The sequence below is a fragment of the Halyomorpha halys genome, unplaced genomic scaffold (assembly GCF_000696795.3).
Source record: "Halyomorpha halys isolate HHAL.00 unplaced genomic scaffold, Hhal_1.1 Scaffold582.1, whole genome shotgun sequence".
Taxonomy (NCBI): domain Eukaryota; kingdom Metazoa; phylum Arthropoda; class Insecta; order Hemiptera; family Pentatomidae; genus Halyomorpha; species Halyomorpha halys.
Window position 1 is genome coordinate 297540 of NW_027115659.1, and position 16910 is coordinate 314449.

At 29.9% G+C, this 16910-nt stretch overlaps 4 protein-coding genes across 5 annotated transcripts; 2 read left to right on the forward strand and 2 right to left on the reverse strand.

The window, feature by feature from the left end:
* Positions 1-1414: 1414 nt before the first annotated feature.
* Positions 1415-2625, reverse strand: LOC106684452 (large ribosomal subunit protein mL63). The gene is made up of 3 exons (XM_014426543.3): positions 2485-2625; positions 1789-1900; positions 1415-1719 (listed from the first exon to the last, which is right to left on the reverse strand). Exons 1-3 carry the CDS (start codon positions 2541-2543, stop codon positions 1558-1560), a joined length of 333 nt encoding a protein of 110 aa, XP_014282029.1. The 5' UTR covers positions 2544-2625; the 3' UTR covers positions 1415-1557.
* Positions 2626-2815: 190 nt separating this feature from the next.
* On the forward strand, positions 2816-4575 carry LOC106684451 (low molecular weight phosphotyrosine protein phosphatase). 2 transcript variants are annotated; one of them, XM_067052657.1, is made up of 2 exons: positions 2816-2942; positions 3571-4575. In XM_067052657.1, the coding sequence occupies exon 2, from the start codon at positions 3571-3573 to the stop codon at positions 4051-4053; it is 483 nt and encodes a 160-aa protein (XP_066908758.1). In that variant the 5' UTR covers positions 2816-2942; the 3' UTR covers positions 4054-4575. The 2 variants fall into 2 exon arrangements, with proteins under 2 accessions (XP_066908758.1, XP_014282028.1); XM_014426542.3 differs by lacking the exon at positions 2816-2942 and adding an exon at positions 2949-3088.
* A 4412-nt stretch (positions 4576-8987) lies between these two features.
* On the reverse strand, positions 8988-11149 carry Srp54 (splicing regulatory protein 54). Its single transcript, XM_014426527.2, has one exon. The coding sequence runs from the start codon at positions 10996-10998 to the stop codon at positions 9130-9132; it is 1869 nt and encodes a 622-aa protein (XP_014282013.1). The 5' UTR covers positions 10999-11149; the 3' UTR covers positions 8988-9129.
* A 235-nt stretch (positions 11150-11384) lies between these two features.
* Rab4 (RAS oncogene family member Rab4) lies at positions 11385-16270 on the forward strand. Its single transcript, XM_014426528.3, has 6 exons — positions 11385-11545; positions 11634-11714; positions 11795-11909; positions 14164-14381; positions 14975-15070; positions 15924-16270. Exons 1-6 carry the CDS (start codon positions 11530-11532, stop codon positions 16034-16036), a joined length of 639 nt encoding a protein of 212 aa, XP_014282014.1. The 5' UTR covers positions 11385-11529; the 3' UTR covers positions 16037-16270.
* Positions 16271-16910: the final 640 nt, after the last annotated feature.

A 16910-nucleotide genomic window follows, 5' to 3' on the forward strand; every position in this document is an offset into this window, starting at 1 on the left:
GGCAGCACAATGCAGATGTCCAAAATATTAAATAAAAGATGTAATAAAAAGTTTGGCAGAACTAGTGAAATATTGAGATAACTAAGTAGCATCCTGCACAATTTATTTTCAGATGATTGTAATGAAGTTAGAAAACTATAACATAAAAATAATAATTAAAAATGGGCTGAGTTGAGGTTTTAAGGGATTAATAATTTGGAGATTCTAATTTAGAATTAAATTTTTAAGGAAAAATAAGAGGCACTACTCCTCAGAAGGGCTAATTTGTGACTTACAAACAAAACAATTGTGACTTATCTTGTGAATGAGGACATGAATGTATAATATCAAAATATTTAGCAAAGTTAAAATATTATAATTGTTTCTGAAATAATTTGGCATTTTTGCAATGATGTTTATTAAATAAAGTATTTGTAAAATATTAATTTGTTAATAACATGGATAAACACTTGTTGATATTTATTTCTTTGCTTCATTTATTTACTATAATTGAAGACTCCACAAGCGAGTCCTGGCTTCCTACATGCATTTCATCATGCTGTCATTTTCTCGTACTTTCTTAGAATTACTGGTTATTCAATCCAACTATCTTAGTATTAGTAATTCCTAACATACACAAGATATGATGAAGATGGTGGATGCGATTCCATCCATCCAAGATAGGTTTATATATTTCATTATCTAGGTGCATTGTAGCTCCTCTCATAACATTAACCTTGGAATTTCTATCCCTGGCAATCTAACATCCTAACATGATTCAGCTTCATTAAAAAGTACTTAACTTAAAGCACTCTATTCTTTCTGTTTGAATGATATTATTATAAACATTAATTTTTTAAAAACTAAGTATTGTTAATTAATAACGTTACCAAAATTTAATTTGATTTTACAAATAAAATAAAGAAATCTATGGCACCAGACCGAGGCCATCCAAAGCTTTGTGGCTGGATGACCAAGACCCTCCTTGGTGTTCAGAATTGCGAGGACAGCTGCACTTCACCAATTAAACAAGCAGAAGTTTCTTGAGGAGGCTAGGATCCAGCAATGGGGGTCGGTGCGTATATTAAAGAATCTTAAATGTTATGGCTAGGATTTCCTCACTGCCAAAAGATCAAAACAAGTGCAAAAGGAATAAAATATGGGTCAAAATTAATCTTAAACAAAATTTCATGACTTCCTCATACATCTATAATAAATTAAATAACTGGTATCAGATTTCTAGTGGTATATAATAATTTAATCAATTCCTACTCTAAATTGAAAGTATATTATATAATTAGAATATATTTTTAGAAATAGATACTGATAGTGGAAAATCCAACCTACATTGGAAATAATAAAAGATAAATATATTTGGATTTATGAAAAGCTGGACAGAAAGGTTGAAGTGTGGATAAATCATTTTGATGAGACATAACAAAAACATGTATTTATTTAAAAGTGAAACAATTATAATTATGGAGACTAACCACACTACTCTTTATAGAAATTTAAATTTAAAAAGCCAAATAATGACACAATATATATTTCACAAATTTTCTTTCAAAATAATCTAATCTAAGAACCAGCCGTAAACTCCCACTGTTCTTTTACTTTTAAATGAGACAATTCATTTTTTAATGTCTTGTGCTTAGCAAATTTTTCATTTCTTGCGATTCTGAACTGTTCCAACCTTGTTGATGCTTTTTGAAGGTGCTTAGAATGCCCTTTTGATTGTTCCTAGGAACAAACATACAAATCAGTAAAATAAAAGACAATTACAATTTATGAGAGAAGTTATATATTTACTCTAGTAAGAAAAGGATGACGAAGGTAAAACATGTTTTCTTCCTCTACAGCTAAATCTCTTTGTAATAGAGCAACAGCTTTTTTTGTTACAGGCTTAACTAATCTGTGCTTCCTAAAACAAAGTATTGAAGAGATTTAATATTACACTAGGTAATAAAACAGGAAAAATCAATATGACAATAAATACTTTAAATTTCAATTTTTGAAATCTTATCACTTATCACTTGCTTGGTTCTTACTCTACAATTTTAAGAAAATATTTGATAATTTAAAGGTATTGGTCTTTTTTAAGTTACTATTCCAACATGACAAAAATGTGAGCCCAATACCTATATAAACAGCTCAAAATGGAGATCAAATATTGTTGATCGATCATATCAATTTACGAATTAGCAGAATAATACTGGCCAAGGAATTCCTCATCAGTTTTCAAAGAACTGTTGAGAAAATCAGATGTGAAGATTGGTGGCAGAAGAGAAATACTAATGACTGTTCGACAATTATGTAAGCTAAATGGTGAAGTAAATGACATCAAGCCTCAAGGGTAAACTCAAAGTAACTTATGCATCAACTAAGTACCATCTTGAAAGAATGTAAAAATAAATAAGAGGACAACCTATTAATTTTGGTTCAGATGAACACTTATAACATTGAGCTTAATATTAAGGATTAAAATAAAATGTATCCCCAACTCACCCACTGAATATATTACCATTGGGTAATTTAAAAAGAAACAGAGACAATGTTAGACGCATTTTATCTTCAAGTGTTACGAAGTAAATCCAGAAACTTTAATTAAAAAAGAATTGGCTAGTCATAAGTATAAATCTTTGTAGCAGAGAGCATTACTCCATAACCTTCCCAATCTGCAATCTATGGTTTGTTCCAACGATGAATTCTGAACTTAGGTATCACTTAGTTCAAGATGAATGAACTGTGTTTGTTTGATCGATATCCAATAATTAAAGTTCAGAATCAAATTCCCAGTCCTTACTCGACCACCAGATACGGTTTCAAACTTAGCGTTTTTGCTAGTCGGAACAAATAACTGGCAGTTCAGCACAAAAATCCTTGGAACACGAAATCTATACTGCTTATACGCTCTATATTGCTCTGTAGTGTTTGTTGGAACAAACGTAACATTATCACCGAAGGTTAATTTTAGGTTTCCTTTCAGATAAGTTATTTATTTTTCATTTCATTTCATGTTAATTGTGTAATTGAGAACTAAGTTTCTGTTACCTGCTTCCTAGCTTCCTTTTCTCAACTTAAGATTTTATTTGTCTTATAGTAACTTGTGGTTAGTTTTTTCTCTATTTTACTGTAATATTTATTTTATTTTAATTTATCAACCAGTTGTTTTTCAATATATTTCACTTGCTAAATAGACATTGAAGCTATAAAGCATATTCAATTTGATTAATAAATATACTGTTAGTAAATTACTTTATATTACATCTTAATGGAAGACATGAGTGGATGAAAGTGTATTGTTAACTAACTTAATTTGAGGCAAATGGAGTTGAATGAATTTTTATGTCAACTTTAGACTAGACTCATAAAAACCAAATTTTAACTTGTGGAAACTGCCAAAGATTAAAATTTAAAAACATTAAATAACATGATGCTTAAAAAGGTGTATTTAAAATATATTTCCAAACTAAACTCTCTATTTGCCCTAAAATGGAACTTAGTGCCTTCATCCTTTCTTGTTAATTGTTATATCAAAAAATAAAAGTATTATTTGTACATTAGTTTTTAATTCAGTGATTTTTTTTTCAGATGGCAGCTTCTTGTGATAAAAGTGTTCTTTTCATCTGTCTTGGAAATATATGTCGTTCACCAATTGCTGAAGCAGTATTTCTAAAGCTACTAAAAGAGAAGGGTCTTTTTGACCAATGGCGTGTTGACAGCGCAGCTATTGGGTCTTGGCATGTTGGTTCTAAGGCTGATTCTCGAGCCATTTCTGTTCTTGAACGTAACAATATTGAAATAAAGCACAGAGCAAGACAGATAGAGGAATCTGATTTTCACAGATTCAAATTTATTCTTGGTATGGATGAAGAAAACATGTCGGATTTGAAGCGACTTGCACCATCCAATTCCAGTGCTAAACTGCAACTTCTAGGCTGTTATGATCCATCTGGTGAACTTATAATTGAAGACCCATATTATACAAAAGGAGAAAAGGCTTTCTTTAAAACGTTAGAGCATTGCACTCGTGCATGTGAAGGTTTCTTAAATGCTGTACTTAATGAAAAATGATAATTTTCCTGTTATCACTTTTTCTTTATTTATAAACATACATTTTTGTAAACCAGTAATTAGTTAGTTCGACCAACATCTTTTATTGAAAAATTAATAGTTGATCATACATAATTTAAGGAAGGAAGCCCAGGTGGCGATGAAAAAGGTAATCAAAGAGCAAAGAAACTATTTATTGGGCAGCAATGGTTTGACACAATTCAGATATTGATGATTCAAGTCAACACTAAGTAGTGAAATAAAAATGAATTTTCATTTTCATTATTCTGTGGATTAGGTTTTATTAGTTTCTTTAGGTATTTTAATACATTTTTTTTTACCACCTGGACCATCCTACAATATATTTTATACTACAATGTATTTTATTTTTTTATATTTTTACTGTTTGTATTTTCTTATTCTGTTGTTTAAAGTTTGTTTTTCTTTATTACATAATAATCGTTATCTTGTTGCTTACATAACCAAGTTGAATGCCTAATTTAGGCAAAATGTTGGCACAAATAAAAAAATGTTTTACTTATATTTAGGGGAGTTCTTCATCAACCACACCCCTAACCAATTTCTTATATAAAACATCATTTAATGTTTATGTACAACAGTTATTGAAACAATGCTGGTCATACAGACATACATAATCATTTTACATAATTAAAGCTGGGTATATACAAGTATTGTGTTTCTGATGGCTTGGGCTGTTGTAAGTTTGTTGATTTTGTCTCAATCAGAGTGAATTAGATTATTGTTAGGGTAAACAGATTTAAATTACAGAAGATTTAAGCTGAGGTGGCAAAAAATCCAACACATCCAAGAAATAAGATTATAATGAGATAAACAGCTTATTAAACTTGTTAAAAAATTTAATAATCTTTTGGAGATAGATGAAAACTGACTATAGATATGATTAAATAATACTTAGTCAAACATAATGGAAAATTATTAGCATAAAAAGCAATATAAAAGTGAAACCAACAGAAAGAAATTATAATATTGTTTGTTTCTTCTCCTCGACTATAAATTGTGGTACTCAGGATTGTCACATTATTAGTACTAGGAACACTGGTATCATTACTGTGGTGCTAACAGCTCTTGATAGCTCCAATTAAGACCTCAAGGCCATACTGAGAATATTTTCCAAAACAATTGGCATAATGTACCCTTAGGCTGGTTAATATATATATATATATATATACATATATATATTTCCTTTTCAGGACTAATGGAAGATTATTGTTTAGTCTTCTCTTTTCAAGTTATTACTTTTTATTTCATGTTGATCAAGACTGTGAAAAACGTTTCACCTTGCATATCAATGTACAAAAAACCTAATGAAGTTAATGTACAATATATCTCTAGAAAAACTGGCCTGATCAGAAGAAGAGTCAGACGATTCTGTAGTAGAAGATAAGTTTTATTATTTAATAATGTTTATTAGTAAACTGAAAAAATTGTAACTATAATTATGAATAGAATATCACTGTTAATGCCAGCATTGCTTCAGATCATGGAACAACCATGTTGTTTCCTCTCTTCTGAGGGCTGCTTGCTGTTGGCATCCATTAGAGAAACCATAATCTTTGTTTTTTGTTATAATACCCTCTCCACAACAGTTTCGTAGCAAAGTGTGGTTTAGTGCCTAAAAGGTTAAGTGATGAGTTATTTACCTATATTAATCGATATTTGATCCAGAATAGATTCCTTTGTTAAAACTGATCTATATGAAAATGAATCTGGTACTGATAATGAAAGCTTTTTGAAGGAGGATCATAGAAACATTCCACGAGACCTAACAAAGGTTCTTGAGTGACAATAAAATTGACCCAACAGATGCCCCTGAAAATATCCCTTTAGTATCTGGTACTAACAAGATGAGGGAAAATGGTGGCAGAAGGTAAAGTGGGACAGCTAAAGCTTCAGTGTGATGAAAATATCACTGTTTTCTAAGATAATAGCACAATTTAAAATTAAAAAAAAAAAGTTTTTAATTTTCTGTTATATTGGACGTATTCCTACGATAGTATTTTATACTGTGTCTTTTTTTATTGTTGTCCCCCTACAGGATACCAAATTTATCGAAAAGTAATTCCAGTCCTTACAACTATCTTTGTAATACATTCAGTAAAAAAAAATTAAATATTTCTTAAGATGTATTGCTATCAAAGCTAAGCAGTTACAGGGTCGTTTTAAAACTTTTTACATGATGTAGAACATATACCTGTCTAGAGCATCGTTTTATTAATTTTATTTTAGGTAGAAATTCTTTTTTTAACTTAATCCTCTAATATTTCCATTTCAACATAAAAGTACTGGTATATTTATCCTCTTTAATTGAAATACCTAATACCTCAAAATATGTCACAACAATGTTACTGGTAATCAATTAGAAGACATAATACTATACTAATTATATAATCTCAATAAAAGAAGACTGGAGTCCAGTTTATTTTAAGGAAAAACTTATAAGTGAGGAATGCCAAAACAAGTTTTTACATCCTGTAGTAGGTCACTGATGATAAGTAACCAAGGTAAATCCCATTACCAGCAAATCTTTCAGAAATATTTTCAAGAAAAGTGATATATCATGTATATTTATATATATACCAAAAATGGTTTTGCTTTATAGGTATTACTAAAAAATATTTCTATAATTAATTCACAGGCAGAATACCAGTTAAAGCTATTCCCAACACAAGTATTCAATTATTGGGCTTAATAGGTTGTTAAATGCTGCAAAATCTTTTCTTTATTCATAAACGTGAAACAAGAAAATAAAACTAGACACCAAAGAATCAGTTCCATAATAGATACCCATTCAGCTTTACAGATAATTTTTAAAAAAACTTGCAATATTAGCCACAATTCAACTAACTTTTTACCATTAATCTAATAAGTACACATATTAAAAGCTAAGTAAAAACCTGGAAAGTTTGATTTTCTTGTTCAGTGAACACTTCTCAGGATGACCACTTGAAATTGAGGATGTTGATTTTTAGACTTAAAACCAGAAACACTTGTCTCAAATACCATACTACGAACCATAAAGTAAGCAAAGAAAATAGCTCAATATGGAGCCAGATTATATCCTGATATGAAGATATTAAGTTGAATCCTTCCTCTACCAAATTATCCAATCCCACCATCCCTCATACATCCCTAATCTTTGATCAAAATTCTCCATTTATTCCCATAATATCTGTTCTCGGTTTTCTGATCTAAAAACAACTGTCCACCGAACAGTAACTTTTGACAGACTAAACTGTCATTATCAATTTCTGTTACCAATAGAATTCTATCCTACCTTCATTTGTCATTCTAGTACCCTTCCCATCTTCAAATCCCACCTATCCAGATTCAAAAAAATTGAAATTAATGTCTTAGTTTTAAATCAAAATTTGTATATCAAAAAAAATTTTTTTTTTTTTTTGCACATTCATCAGAACTATTGTTTTATCCTTTATTATAATGTATGTTCTATTCATTTAAAAATGGACATTAACAATTCTAATAATTGCTTTTCATTGTTAATGATCATCTTTTTTTTAAATTTATTAGGATATTTTTTATTTAATATTATTTCATAAATTAGTTGATTTTTTTGCTGTCTACCATGAGACACTAATTTTCGTTATCTGTATAAATATTACTGATGCAATATAGAACTCCAATGGGAGTCTTGGCTGAAAAAAAAAATATTATTGATAATAATGAATTAATTCCAAACTAAAGATTTAATGAAGAAATTTTTTCTCTCTTAAATAAAGTGAATTTTATAACATTTTTAATATAAATTAAAAAAAAAAATTACCTTAATAGTGCTTAAATTGAATTATTTTCTTGAAGAATACAACAAACCAGAGACTTATTCCATTGATGTTCTTTGATTCAATCATACAATGTCTTGTAAAGTTTGACTCAGAACACTAATTACCGAAAAGGTCTGATCGTGATAAGAAAATATAAATGACCCTCACTCATAAGCGGAATTATAGTATCTGAACTTTTGGAACTAATTAAATATATTTACAATTTGGACCAAAATTATGTTATACATTCTCTAACATATAAATTCCTTAGGTCCCACAGTAAGATATAAAAAATAAACATTGGGCCACAGAGAAAATGGTGAACTGGTCATATTGAAAACCACAATTTTAGAAAACACTGTACTGGTTTGATAATAGTTCCTTTATATACCTCCAACTGTTGACACAAAATTAAGCTGGCCTATTATAATCGGAATATATATCGTAAAAGTTTTAAGTTAATAAGAAACATGCATACCATGAAAACTTGTACTTGAACCACTTTCCTCAGCTCCGAGGTAGTTGTATTAACAACTCAACAGTCATTAAATGAAAATCATTAACCAAGTTTTAACTATAATTTGATCAGGGGTTCAAACAGTGGAGCATAACTATCCACTACCTCCATTGGTGATTTATTTGAAATAAAATAAATATTAAATTGCACCAGTTCTGTCTGAGTACACACAACTTTCCTGTAGACTATAAATTAATATCCTGTATATAACTATTGAGATTATTTAAGTTAAAAACATTAATTTGGAGTTTAAGAATCTCATTTTTTAACTAACATCAATTTACAAATAAAAATAAATGAAAATTTAGATAATTGATATAGTTATATTATTTTTAGAAAATTGATTTTGTTAAAAACAATCCAACAAAAATCTGATTAATTCAAATAAAACGAAAAAGTCAAAATTTAATTTTAAAGTAAAGGTTCATGACAAGTAAATCAAGTGGCAGAGTTAAAAGGAAAGTAAATAAATGGTAGACTAAGTGGTAAATTTCACTTATAATAGAACTATAATAAACTTATAATATACACAAATACAAATGTGAGTGAACAATAAATGAATATACATTGTTATTTAAATAAAAGAATTAAAAATAACATAGGTAAAACTGTTTTGTTTCCACTTCTAATCTTTGGATAACACAAAGATTATAGTTTTATCAACCTATTCAATTATCATTAAATCAACACAATTTTTGTAGTAAGAAGAGCAACAAATTCTTCATATTTTGTAAAAAAAAATCAATTAAATTTTAAGTCTTATGAAGGAGATTTAGAAGACCTTCTTCGTGGTGGCGAGGATGGTGACCTGCTTCTCCATTTTGGGCTCCTGCTACGCTTCCTGCGAGGCGTTCGGCTCCTTTTCCTTCTAGGTGATCGACTTTTCCTAGGAGATCTAGTTCTACGCCTAATAGGGGTTCTACTTTTTCTGCGACTTCTGGATCGTGATCTTCTTCGAGGTGATCTTGTCCTTCGCCGGGGTGACCTGCTCTTCCTTCTAGATGGAGATCTACTCTTTCTACGTGATAGAGACCGACTCTTCTTTCTTGATGGGGATCTGCTCTTCTTTCTAGAAGGTGAACGACTCTTTTTCCTAGATACTGAGCGACTTTTCTTTCTAGAAGGTGAACGACTCTTTTTCCTAGAAGGTGACCTACTTTTTTTCCTTGATACTGACCGACTCTTTCTTCTTGAAGGCGATCTACTTTTTTTCCTTGAAGGAGAACGGCTTTTCTTTCTAGAAGGTGAACGACTCCCTTTGTGTGAAGGGGAATGGCTCTTTTTCCGAGAAACAGACCTACTTTTGTCACGACTGGGACTCCTAATTCTTGGACTTTTTTCTGGTGATCTATTAATTTCCTTTTCAATAGATTCTTTATGTTTGTCAGAATTTGAAACCTCTTTCTCTCTGGGTGTTGATTCTTTACTCCTTTCCTTATCTTTTTTATCATCTCTATGTCTACTTGACTTTGTCTTTTCACTTTTCTTAGATTTAGATCTTGATCTAGATTTTCTAGACCTTCCTCTACTTTTAGATCTAGACCTGGACTTTGTTCTTCTTCTCTCTCTGGATCTCTTCCTTCTATCACGTGAGCGAGAACGTCTTCGTGAACGAGACCGTGATCTTTTTCTTGACCTTGACCTGCGACGTCTTCCTCTAGACCTAGATCGAGACCTTCTTCTCCTACCCCGAGATCGAGACCTGGATCTTCTTCTTGAACGTGAACGACTTCTACCCCTTTTCTTTTCTTTGGAGAGAATTCCAATCACTGGATCTATGGCAGCTGAGATCAAATTCTGAGCTTCTTTAACTCTTGTCATGGCTTCTTCAATCTCCCTTTGAGCAGCTTCATTGCTTTTAGCCTGAGGCTTGTCAATGTTGATTGTAGAGTGAGATATATGCACAGATCGGCCTAACAATTCAGCACCATTCATTTTTAAAGCATTAATAATACTGCTCTGTTCAGAAAACTCAATAAGTGCATACTTATTTGGATCATTATCCCTTGTGCAAAACCGAACATATTTAACATCTCCAGCAGTGCCAAAGAAGTCAATAAGCTGTTGTGCTGAAATAACTGGATCCAAACTAGAGGCTACAAGGGTCCTACGAATTTCTTCAATTCTAACAGAATCATAATTAATAGGAAGTGGTGGATAAGGAGGCAGTCCATTTGATATAAGAACTGGATCATGAGTTGTAATAACCTGATTAGGCTGAACTCCTTCAATTTGATTTGTTACATGAGGTGGTAATTTAGAATTGTTCCCATAAAGACCTGGAACTATATTAGCTTGGGCAGCTATTTCAAGTGCTCTATACTCATCAGGAATTTCATTAGTAGATGATACATAAGGAGTGACTATAAGAGCCCTGTCAATGAAAACAGTGTTTGTCATGTGCTGGGCAACACCAACACAAGAAGTATCAAAAAATTTAACATAGCATATTCTAGACTGGACAGGAACAGAGACATCTCTTATGGTAGGATATAATCTAATATCTTCTATTTTACCAAGAAATCCAAATAATGTTTGCATTTGATCTTTAGTCGCTTGTGGTGCAATGTTTGTTATCTGGACCACTTTGGTCACAGGGACCGGCGGTATATCTGTTTGCGCTGTCATTTTCACTGCATCAAAACATCACACAAAAACTCAATACAACTAACAAGTCAAAATACACTAAAGCATTAAATAAGATTTATAAACGCACGAACACATCTCATCGGAACATTCTAAACTTCCACAAGACTACAACCGAACGCCGACACAACAACATGGCTACCTTCTACTTAATGGAGGAAATTTTAGGCTACCTTACAGGCAATTGAAATTCGATTAGAAAAGAAATCGAACTTATGTTTTCTAAATAATTATAACGTTGTATTAAATTTCGCTATTTAAGATTTACACAAATTAGTAAATTCATGCAAATCGCTTTGAAAATAATTTTATTATTTTGTAATGAGATATTGATAAATGAGCCATAGTTGAACCTTATCAATCGTATACTCCTCTTGTACCTTTAGCAAACAATTAAAAGTAATGGTTTATAATGCTTGAAGTAAACAATAATAAAGATTAATGATTGTTTATGGATTACCACTTTAACTTAATTACCAGTTATGCTTGACAGTATTTAATCCCAATATCGAAATGTCAGAAACTTATGGTAGGATATCATTTGATATCGTTAATTTGCGAAATTTTGAATTTATTTTCGAATTTACTTATTAATGATTAATATTGTTTCTTTTTAGATTTTCTTTTCAAATTTCTTGTCATAGGCAGTGCTGGTTCAGGCAAGTCTTGTATGTTACATCAGTTTATTGAAAAAAAGTGTATGTTATTTTCAACTTCTCTTTTCTCTATGTTTAATAACATATGCCCTAAGGATTCATTTTCTCTTTACTAATTTTAGTTAAGGGTGATAGCAGTCATACAATTGGTGTAGAATTCGGTTCCAAAATAGTTACTGTTGCTGGAAAAACTGTTAAATTACAGATATGGGATACTGCTGGGCAGGAAAGATTCAGGTATAGTGATAAATAAATTATAACATGGAGGGATAGAAAAGAAATAAAAATTGTGCGACTTAAATATACCACTTGTTTTTTTGTTTTTTTAAATCTAGTACAAGCTGTTTAATTGTTGAAATAATTCATAATTAAAACTGTTTTATGTATGCATTTCATCAGTCGCAAGTTTGGATAAATACAATTTATCAATGTTCATATTAAGTTTTACTCCAGTATTGCTGTCTTGTTAACAATTCTATTCTGAATATTTCTAAATTAAATTGTTAGTTCAAATTATATAAATATATCTAAATATGATTTTAATGATTTAATTTGTTTATCACAGAAACACAACTTCTTTGGTCTGTTTGTTAGTATTATTATGATAACTTCATCAGAGTTTAAATTTATTAATTTAAAACATAATTTTGAGAGTTATTTTATTATTTTTTCATTAAATGTTAGTAGTTTTACTGTTAATAAATTTATGCTTTTGGTTTCTTTGAGTACTTCACATTAAACATGTATTCAGTTAACAAATTAATGTAATTAAGATTTAAAAAATACATTTTTGCTTCTGCTTTGCTCTGTTTCGTTTTAGAGATCTAAATCATTATAAATATTGGTTAGCTTCTTTTTTGATATGGAAATTTTCAGAAACAATTCCCTGGTGATCTATATTGAAAATATCTTAAAAGTAAAGACATTTTTTAATTGTTGAATATTATTTTGCCTAAAAAAATTGTTAATTAATTTTATTTATATTTACTTAGTTTTTGTAAAGCATTATTGTATGTGTTTAAAAAAAAAAGTAGCCAAGTAGAGCAATGATAAACTCAAATCACAAAGATGGTTTTTATGCCGATGAATTGTTTTCTTCTGTTGAACCTTAATAGGAAGGCTGCAGCTAGTTTGTTATCTCAAATCACTTCTGCTGACAAGTGGCCCTTACTTAAGTCTAGGGGCGATTAAGGTCTTTTAAACTCTTAAATAAGTTAAAGTCAAGCTCTAATAATTTATTTTTAGCCATAATAATGATAAATATTGTTCTTTGCCTTATTCTTCAGCACTTTCTGACTGAGGGTATTTGCATATATGATAATAATTGAATTTTAAAAATACATATCTATCAATTTTTATTAAAGTTTCAATTTATATTTTGTAAAACACTCACTTTCAAAATGTCTTTCAATCACAATCCAATTTGAAAATTATAAAATTTAGCTTTTTGCTATAATTAACAAAGTAAAAAAAAAATAATAATACAAATTTTTAAAAAACACCCTAATCATTTTTCAATTGATTATACTGATATACTCGTCAGAAAAAAAACCAATCATTTTAATTTTCACCATTCTAGTCAATACGATTTTTTTTTTTTTTTTAGTTCAGGGTAAGAATTAGTTCCTTTACAGGTTATTTAAAAAAATTCTACCATAACAATATTTTTTTTTTACAGTCTAAGGTCTTAGCTTCTCCAACTACTTCCTCCAATCTTCTCAGTCTCGTGCTGCCCCCATCCAGTTCCTGACTCTCAGGGTATTGTCAGCATCTCATTCCACTCCATCCGACTATCTTAGCTTTGATCTCCCTCTCCTTGTTCCATGAATTGGCTGTGATAGCAACATTTCATATTAATAATACTTATTATTATGAGAGGTTATAATGAGGAACTGAAATTTATTAAAACTGATAATTTTTACTTTATATCAGGTTTACTGACAGCTGGTGGGCTACTAATCACGGATATCATCACCTCTTACAGGGTGAAGGGTCCTAATCCTGTTGTAATTAGTCAAATCCTATTCTGTACTAATTTATTCACCCAAAAAAACAAATATACTACTCATAATCAACTGTTAAAATCAGAAATATTAAGTTTTTGAGTGTGTATATTGGGTCCTCAGTGCAATGCTAAAATAACTCAAAATTCTAACCTTTGAGAATATGGACTTAAAAGATTTTTATTTTCAGTTATACCTCATCATTTCTCATAAATGTTAATGAAGAATACATTATTATGAATCAATTATGTATTATGTCAACATCTATTACTTGAGTTGGATAGTAAGCAAAATGAGTTTTAATATACATCTAAATCTTTGAAACCCATTTTCTAAAAAAAATTCTTTGTATTGGATTGAGAGCGCAATAAAATTTAATGAATTTAGTGTATAGCTCACAAATATATTTTGTATCTTCTAAACAAGATGTTATTAACATATGTTTTAATATCTATTGAGTAAATAAATACTTATTAATATTTGTTTAGGTCTGTAACTCGAAGTTACTATCGAGGCGCAGCTGGTGCACTTCTTGTCTATGATATAGCTAACAGAGAAAGTTACAATGCGCTTGGTGAATGGCTAACCGATGCTAGAACTCTCGCAAGTCCTAACATTATTATCCTATTAGCTGGAAATAAAAAAGATCTAGAGGATGATAGACAAGTTACTTTCTTAGAAGCAAGCAAATTCGCACAAGAAAATGGTAAATTACTTTCAGCTATTAGGTTTTAGAGCTACCTTCGATATGAGCAATAATTTAATTTTTAGTCCCTCAGGCAGAATATTCCACATTCACCATGTTCCTACGTATTAATTTTTTTTTTTCATGATATATTGCTAAACCAAACTGTTTTTTTTAATATATATTTACTGTCTGTTAACAATGCTCATTTTATGTTTCATATCGTTTGCCAGGATAATTCTATAATTACCCAAAATTATTTGTAACAACTGTTATAACTGGATTTCATTTCCAAAGGCATCTTATATGTTCACCAGTTACCAATTAGTGACAATGGATTTATTTTCTAAAGACATCTTGTATTTTTACCAGTTATCATACCTTAATAAAAGATAATTAACCTTGAATATTCATGATATATAGAGTGGTGTATGTATATAAATATATTTGTGTATAAAAACTTTGAGCAAAAGTAATCTTACCTAGAAGAGTTACAGGGTTGATTAGTTAATTTTGGGACAGTTAACTTATAGAAAATTGAGTTGTTCAATAGTACACTAAAAACCTGAATTAATTTTAAGTGTGAAAAAAATTATTTCATTTTATTTTTTCAGAGCTCATGTATCTTGAAACTAGTGCAAAATCTGGAGAAAATGTGGAAGAAGCCTTCTTAAAATGTTGCAAAACAATTCTTGCAAAAATTCAAAACGGTTAGTAATTAGTCCTTATGATATTTAAGAGTTTCTTTTGCATGAGCAAATCGACTCTTAGTTTCCTATAAAATACTGGATGTATCCAGCCAAAAAGCAGTTTTTTCATTGATCTGCCAAATACTTACATTTTTTTAATTACATTTTTATTGAAATAATACAACAAATTGCTACACTTAAGGACAGACAATAAGTACTAAATCATTCCATATTTAGGTATTAATTAAAAATGAAATAAATAAGTATAAACTAAAAGGGATAGTAGTAAAATTATAGATACACTTCATAAATAAACATAGGTAGATAAATGAACAAAAAAAAAAGAAGTCAATTAAGGTAAATAATTAAAATACAGTAAATAACATAAGCCATCTTGAGCACATTTATTTCTATATACATTATTTACACTCCGCCCTGGGAAACCCAGATCAAACCCTGCCACCCGCATGTAGATGGCCAGGCAGGACTGTAGGATCCCAGTCGCTTCACTGCTATTGAGAGCCAGTGCAGGCTGAGCCAGAGTACTAGAGATTCAGATGCTCAGGATGAAGAAGTGAGACTTGTTATTGCTATTCCTGAAGAGGCTGGATAGGTCTTAGGATCTCTGCCCATTAATCCTTCAAGGAAGGATTACATTTGTTTTGGCCAAAATTAAAAAAAAAAAAAATTAACCAAATATAAACCTAGCATAAAATTATATATACAACATATAATTTTATGTGGCTTAATTTTATACACACCTTTATATATATATAGCTGTGATAGTAATTTGTGCTTATAAGTTTACTTCACCACATAATATATTTGAGTAATTTAATTTTAAATAGTTGTTTCTATCTTTTTCTGGTCTTAGGTGAATTGGATCCCGAGCGCATAGGATCTGGCATTCAGTTTGGAGACTCAAAGGCTAGGTTACTAAGACAAGACAAAGCAAGAAAACAACCAGATTGCTTTTGTTCTGTTTAACTATTTTTATGAGAACACATTCCAGTTCTACCCAATTCTGTGATGCTAGTAGCCTCTTCAGTGTATGATTTATTATATCGAAATTTGGGATGCCCTTCAAACGTCTTTCGTAGGATTGAATTTAGTTACTAGCTATATTCTTATTCTTATTATTATTGTCTATTGACAAAATTATGTAAGTAACTCAAATCATTAAATGTTTTTTTAATTCTGAAAGCAAAGAGAAAACATACATAAATTATGTTTTTAATTACTTAATTTTATCTTGGCTTAATTCAAGACTCAAAAACCTGTCATTATCACTTATCACTTCTAATTATCAAGATCAGATTTATGCACTAGTTTAATTTTATACAGTTCCTTTACTAACACTGTAGGACTTATTCTGATTATATTTTTAATTATAACTTTTAGTGATGATTTAGATCTGATATAAACTCATGTTTGTTTATGAGGTATTTTTATAATTTTAGGAATAACATAATAATATGATAAATCTTTACAATTTTCCTTATTTTGTAATTGAAATATTTATCTGTTAAAACAGTTTATTTTGCTAAATTTATCAGAGTTATCTCATTATTAAATTTATTTTAGATAATTAATTGTTTTCTCTTATGAACTACTAAAATGTTATCAACATTATTCAGGTGCTTTTATCAATTTAACTATGGAGTGTCCATGGTTTTTTCTGAACAAAGATGGGTACTTTGCATATGCCCAGTGATGGAGGAAACCAAATGTTTTACAGTGAGTCGGGCAGGTGCTTAAAAAGGCCTAACCTTTCTCTTTTTCCTCGGAGATAGCTATATTCATATTTGATGCAATTTTAAAAACAATACTTAATTTTAAACAAAGTTTAATATTAATTACT

Excerpts from the sequence above, each read along its gene's own strand:
- LOC106684452 (XM_014426543.3), bottom strand. The coding sequence starts at position 2,543 with ATGCGTCTAACATTGTCTCTGTTTCTTTTTAAATTACCCAATGGTAAT. Across the intron at positions 1,901-2,484 it reads AATGGTAATATATTCAGTGG|GAAGCACAGATTAGTTAAGC; the intron begins GTGAGTTGGGGA and ends ACTTTGTTTTAG. Across the intron at positions 1,720-1,788 it reads GTCATCCTTTTCTTACTAGA|GAACAATCAAAAGGGCATTC; the intron begins GTAAATATATAA and ends GTTTGTTCCTAG.
- LOC106684451 (XM_067052657.1), top strand. The coding sequence starts at position 3,571 with ATGGCAGCTTCTTGTGATAAAAGTGTTCTTTTCATCTGTCTTGGAAAT.
- Rab4 (XM_014426528.3), top strand. Across the intron at positions 11,715-11,794 it reads TCAGTTTATTGAAAAAAAGT|TTAAGGGTGATAGCAGTCAT; the intron begins GTATGTTATTTT and ends TACTAATTTTAG. Across the intron at positions 11,910-14,163 it reads GCTGGGCAGGAAAGATTCAG|GTCTGTAACTCGAAGTTACT; the intron begins GTATAGTGATAA and ends ATATTTGTTTAG.
- Srp54 (XM_014426527.2), bottom strand. The coding sequence starts at position 10,998 with ATGACAGCGCAAACAGATATACCGCCGGTCCCTGTGACCAAAGTGGTC.